The sequence below is a fragment of the Poecilia reticulata genome, chromosome 8 (assembly GCF_904066995.2).
Source record: "Poecilia reticulata chromosome 8, P_reticulata-male-v2, whole genome shotgun sequence".
NCBI lineage: Eukaryota > Metazoa > Chordata > Actinopteri > Cyprinodontiformes > Poeciliidae > Poecilia > Poecilia reticulata.
Window position 1 is genome coordinate 23,690,807 of NC_088837.1, and position 6,000 is coordinate 23,696,806.

Below are 6,000 nucleotides of genomic sequence, written 5' to 3' on the forward strand. Positions count from 1 at the left end.
CACAATACCTGGCTCTGGTTGGACACAGACTTAAAGTCGACAGCTGGACAAAATGAATCAAAGAAGTGGTGAGAAAACATGTTTCTTTTAATTGAAACAGTACAAACTGTAGCTTACATGCATTGTAAAGTAAATAAAGTGCACCAAGCACCTGCTCTGAATAGTTTGATACCTTTTTAACACTTAACATCTGAAGGAATCACTCTAAGCCTGATGACCGAATCACTCTCCCGGCGAAGCAAGCAGTGAGTGAGCAAGGTGACAGCTGGATGTTACGATTCTTGAGGATGAATATCGATTTTTTTCTAGGAAAGAAAATATCAATATATATCGCAAAATCGATATTATTACACACCCCTAGTGTTTTTTCAGTGTTCTTTAGAAATACTGGATATTTCTTCAGCTTTTTCACAGTTACTGCAAATACAAACACAAAGTTAGGTTCCAAGTGATAAACAAACAAAAAGTAGTTAGAATAAAGGTATAAACTGCTTTTACACAAACTACTAGAACCACATTTTGCTGCTTTCTTTGTATTTATAATGCTCTAATCGAAGCCCTTTAAGCTCTGAATGACTGAACAGACTGCAAAAACTCAAAATCTTACCAAGTATTTTGTTTAGTTTCTAGTAAAACTACCTTAGTACACTTGAAATAACACAAAATAACTTTTCAGCAAGAAACAGGAGCTTGTGTTAAGTAAATAAGTCCTTATAATTGATAAAAGCAGATTATTTCTCTTACAAAATGACATTTTTTCCAATGTTATAATTGAAACAATGTCACAGTGGGATAAGTACTTCTCCAACTTGTAAGTTAGTACACTTGAAATACGACAAAACTAAGATATTTAGTCTGGGAATACCTGCCGATGTGGGAGACTTTGATGCGGTCGCTGGGCTGAACTTCAACGCCGTCTTTGAACCATTTTCCCGTCACGTTTTCATCGGACACTTCGCACTTGAACACGGCCTGCTCAGCCGATTTCACCGTCACGTCAGCGATGCTCTGCAGAATCTCCAGCTCCTTATCTGCACACACATAACGAGGTTTTAGCAGAATCAGCTAAAAAACGCGGTTTTACTACGGCGTGGCAATTAATTGGCTTTATGTAAATGAATTGTTGGAGATTTAAATTTGGGGGAAATAGTGTTTTTTTGTTGGTTTTTTTAACCAATGAACTCCTTGGGTTTCCTTAGTTCAGAGTAACGTCAGGCCACCAACGGCGGCCATCTTGTTTTACAGCTTCTATTTATTTGGACTTTGGATTCAGGTCAACTCCAAGCGTCAGGCTAAGATTTATCGTTTTTTTTAATTATGAGAAAAAAGTCATGATTTTATGAAAACTCCAAAACTATATATTCATATAAGTGTTGACATAATGCTTAATTTAAATGCTTCATCTCTAAACATAAAAAACCCAAAATAATTAGATTTTTAAGCATCAAATTACTATCAGTAGCAAAACTTTGAAATACTTGTTGAAACAATTGTCTATTTTAAAGAAAGAACTCCATGAACAACAGAAACTGAGATTTTTTTTCTTATTAAAACAACTTTTTTTGGTAATTTAAATATTAATTTATGGTAAAATTGCGTCTTTTTTCTGCTAGTTTCATGACTACGTTCTCATTGGCCTCAATACTCTGTCGAGCAACTTAAAGAGCGAAATAAAAGCCACTTTTTGAGAATATTTTCTGTAATTTCTTTCTTAGAAAAGAAAGTAATCAAAAGAACGATTACAAGTGGAAGTGATATGAAAACATATTTGTATTCTTACAAATAGAAAATCATAATAAAGTGATGTTTTTCACTTAATCAGGCTGAGAGTGAAAAGAACAAGATTTTAAATCTGTGACGTTCTACTCAACCCCTTCAACTACGACACTCCTAAGTAAAATCCAGGGCAACAAACTCAGAAGTTACTTATATTAGTAAACATATTCTAATCATGTGTTTGCTTCACAGTATCACAAACGATGAGACGGAAACGCGAATCCTTTGATAAATCTGGTGATGAATGCAGATTATTTTATCCTCAGATTTTCTCACAGGGAGCTGAAACTGTCACAGCTTCATGTTGATGTTGGCAGATCTATGATTGGACTCCCAGTAATCCCCCCAATTAACAGAGAAGGACGGACGGCAATTTTCACACCATAATCAATTAGCGGACTCGTCTGGAAGCAGAAGCCAGTGAGAGGTGGAAACAAAATGAGCCTGACGAATGCCGAGAGCCGCAGATACAAGGAATTAACCAAGTTTCATTAATTACCACGTAAGTAATGACTAATTTACTCCTTTTCATGCTTGTCAGAATGGAAAACGTCAACATGTTTGGATTAAATTGCAGGGAGATTCGAGCTGGTAAACTTTAAATAACAGCTGATTATTATTTCCATGAGAACTCAGTGAGATGTTTACCATGCTGGGGTTAGAAAAACACAAAAAAGGACGGGTACGTTTTTGCCAAAAAACTCTGAGATCTCGGAAATTTATAAGAAAAAACGTGGACATTTTTGAGCTTGAAAAGTACGAAAAAATGTTAGGAAAAAAAAAAAAAAACGAGATTAATTCATTGTGATTAATCCCAAAAATTTTCCCCCCAAAATTGGAAATTTGAGTTTTAAGTGTCAAAAATTCAGATTTTTTTGTGTTCAAATTTTCTGAGATTCATCTGAAAAAATTGTTTTTTTTCTTTTAGCAAATTTTCAACTTTTCAAACTCAAACAGTTGCTTACAAGAATATAAAAATCTGAGTTTTTTCCAAGCAAATTTTTGACTTTTCAAATTAAAACATTTGTTTTTCAAGAAAATGTCATAGATTAATCTCTAAATATGAGTTTTTTCTAGCAAATTTTAAACTTTTCAAACTCAAAATTTTATGTTTCTTCATTGTTTGTTGCTTTGAGGCTTTTTGGTGAAAATTTGCTCGTCTTTTTTTATGTTCTCTTTCTAAAACGGCCCCAACACGCCGTCACAGTTTACAGCTTATCTAAAAGTTTGGATAAATCAAGTCTTCCTGTGACCTTCGACCTCCAGCTCGGCGCTGGACTCTCCGCCGTTGGTCAAGGCGTAGTACGTCCCGATGTCGTCTTTCGTGGCTTCGGTGATGACCAGAACATGCCTCTTCCCGTCCTTCTTGAACCGGTACTTGGATCCGGCCGTGTCTCTGTTCAGCTCGACTCCGTCTTTCATCCTGAGGAGAAAAACTCACAAACTATCAAAACTTTCTCTCGCTTTGACTTGAAGTGTTTCAATGTAATTTAATTGCTTCATTTTGCAGTAGAAAAAAAAAACAAATTTTTTTTATTCTGGAAGCTGATTTTAAATTAATGTAGTTCAGTTTTCCAACAGTTTTCCAACAGTCTCATGTTGCAAACAAAAAAAGCTCATTTCCACGTGTCTTTCCTCCACTGCAGGTGTAGTTTGGGTTCAATCCAGCTCCTAAAAATTACTTTTTTGCACACAGAAGTAAAGATCTGCTTATCCTTACCTTAAAAATACATCATAATTATAGTTCATGTCCAGTTAAAATACTAAATGCTGTGTACTGGCTACACACGTCGTCCTCTGGACAGAAAGGTGACCTTCTGAAGTCGTTTTTATTTATTTGTTAGTGTTTCAGCCTAAGATCCCCACGGTTTTGTGCTCTCACCATTTAACGTTGGCTCCTTCCTCTGACACTTCCACTTCGAACTCCACCTTCTCCCCCACCACAGTGTGAACATCATCCAGCTGCTTGGTGATGGTGACCGGAGGCTCTGAGGACAAATGAAACGCCCAGAGTCATAAACTCAAAGTATTTACTTTAGGAATTTAACTTTTTGATAAAACTTGAACAGAAATACGTCAAAATATCCAACGGTTCAGCTGTAATCGTCTCTGTGACTGTAAACCCCAGAAATTCAAGCCATCACTTGTAAATGAATAATGTCACAGTGTGCCGCTAAAGTCCTTATCCAAGCCCCCAGACACATCCGTCTGCAGAGGTGGAAGGTGGATCGGTTCCCCTGAGGCGGCCGGAGTCGCATTGTGCAACCACAGGGTGTGATGCTTGACGCTCCGCTAGCCTCGACTATTTGTCATCGTCGTTGCTCCGTTTCCCCTCCAGACATCTTTACTCCCTCAGCTGGTGAGCGCACAAAGTCTCAGAGCCACAGAAATGTGAGCAAGCTTCACCGCAGGTGTTTCACGAGTTTTACAGAAAATGGTGGACGAAGTCTTTAAAGGGGACCCATTTCACAAAACTCACTTTTTGCGCGCCTTTGTCTCAACTTCTTCTAAAGACAACCCAAACACTTAAAAAAAATACTTTGGCAATAAAATAATGTCTTATGATGTCTGGAAAACGAGCCATTTCGAAAACTTCTCGTTACCTGGCAACCCAGGCAAAGTTCCGCCCGTCACCTAGCAACCCAGGCAGAGTTCCGCCAGTCACCTAGCAACCCAGGCAGAGTTCCGCCAGTCACCTAGCAACCCAGGCAGAGTTCTGCCAGTCACCTAGAACCCAGGCAGAGTTCCGCCCGTCACCTAGCAACCCAGGCAGAGTTCCGCCCATCACCTAGCAACCCAAGCGGAACTCCAGGACTTTGGTCAGCTGGTTTTACTGCTGCATAAATAAAATCTAATTACCAAAGAATATTTCAGTGCAAAAAATATAATGAAAGTGTTTTGTGCAGCCCACGTGTTCATGAAAGCTCCTTTAAGACCAGTTTATGGTTTAAATAGAGATATCGCTTTTAATTCTATTGTAACAAAGGATTTAGTTTAAGAAAAAAATAAACAGAGCTGCTGTTTTTGGCTGATTCACTTAATTAGTGGCATATAATGAACGAATAAGATCCGTAATCCATAAAACTGTTTTTTCTCTAACATCATATTAGAGATGAAAAAAAAATGCTGCCTAGCAAATAATTCTTTTGTTGATTAATCTTAGACTGATTTTGTAATTTTTACTTAACTTTCAGCCTTCAGTCTCAAACCAGGAATCCAGGCGTTCATCTTCTAATCTGACAAATTTGTCAACTCTCTTATTTCTCATGATTAATACATACAAACTGTCTTTTTCCCTTTTAAAAAAGGCAGTTATCACACCACTGTTTAAGAAATATAATCCAATAACAGTAAAACCTTGAGATGTGTAAATATGATTGTTTAACTGTGTCTTTGAGCTGCACGCTAAAAAATTTATAGAAAGGTAAAAAAATGAGTTTCTTCAGTCAAGTTCTAATAAATACGTCAGCTCACTAACAAGAACAGTTGGTTTTAAATAAAACACGAACATTTCCGTCGCTGTGCGGCTATTAAATGTGACTAAGGCGAAACGGAGAGCGGAGAAATAAACAGATTACATCGCAGGCACACCAAGCACAACGAGTGTTTCTCTGCGCTCAAATAAGAAACTGTAAGCGGAGCAGAAACTCACCTGAGTGAGTGAAGTCGCCCCCCGACTTCTTCAAATCTAACTGAACTGGTGGCCGGCGCTTTCAGCAACGGTTTTCACTTGTCTGAATCAAAAACGGTCCAGAGCGAAAGCAGCACAAAACAGGTTTTGTTGCTACACAAACGTAGTTGAACGGATTGACAACAAATTTGTTAGATTGTGTAAATGTGAGAGGGGCAGCGGTTGACCTCTGATGACCTCTGGAAACTGTTTTTATTAATATCTTTAAATGATGGCGGCAGAAATTAAAATTTTGACTGCACAAAACAGCACAAACGTAGCTCAAACATTTGACACCAATTTTGTCAAACTTCTTCACTCAGGTGAAACTCTCTCTCTCTTTCTCTTTCACTCTCTCTGTCTCTCTCTCTTTCTTTCACTCTCTCTCTTTCTGTCTCTCTTTCTCTCTCTCTCTCTCTCTCCGTCTCTCTCTCTCTGCTGTCTCTCTCTCTGTCTCTCTCTCTTTCACTCTCTCTCTTTCTGTCTCTCTCTCTGCTGTCTCTCTCTCTCTCTCTCTCTCTGCTGTCTCTCTCTCTCTCTCTCTCTCTGTCTCT

The 6,000-nt window shown here is 38.1% G+C and overlaps 1 protein-coding gene across 1 annotated transcript in view; it reads right to left on the bottom strand.

The window, feature by feature from the left end:
• mybpc2a (myosin binding protein Ca) overlaps positions 1 to 6,000 on the bottom strand; it is a 70,223-nt gene that overhangs the window by 22,425 nt on the left and 41,798 nt on the right. The window contains exons 10-12 of the mRNA XM_081610278.1: positions 3,659 to 3,764; positions 3,030 to 3,199; positions 866 to 1,031 (exon numbers count right to left, since the gene is read on the bottom strand). Coding sequence (XP_081466404.1) covers positions 866 to 1,031; positions 3,030 to 3,199; positions 3,659 to 3,764 — 442 coding nt within the window. The remainder of the gene's footprint in view (positions 1 to 865; positions 1,032 to 3,029; positions 3,200 to 3,658; positions 3,765 to 6,000) is intronic.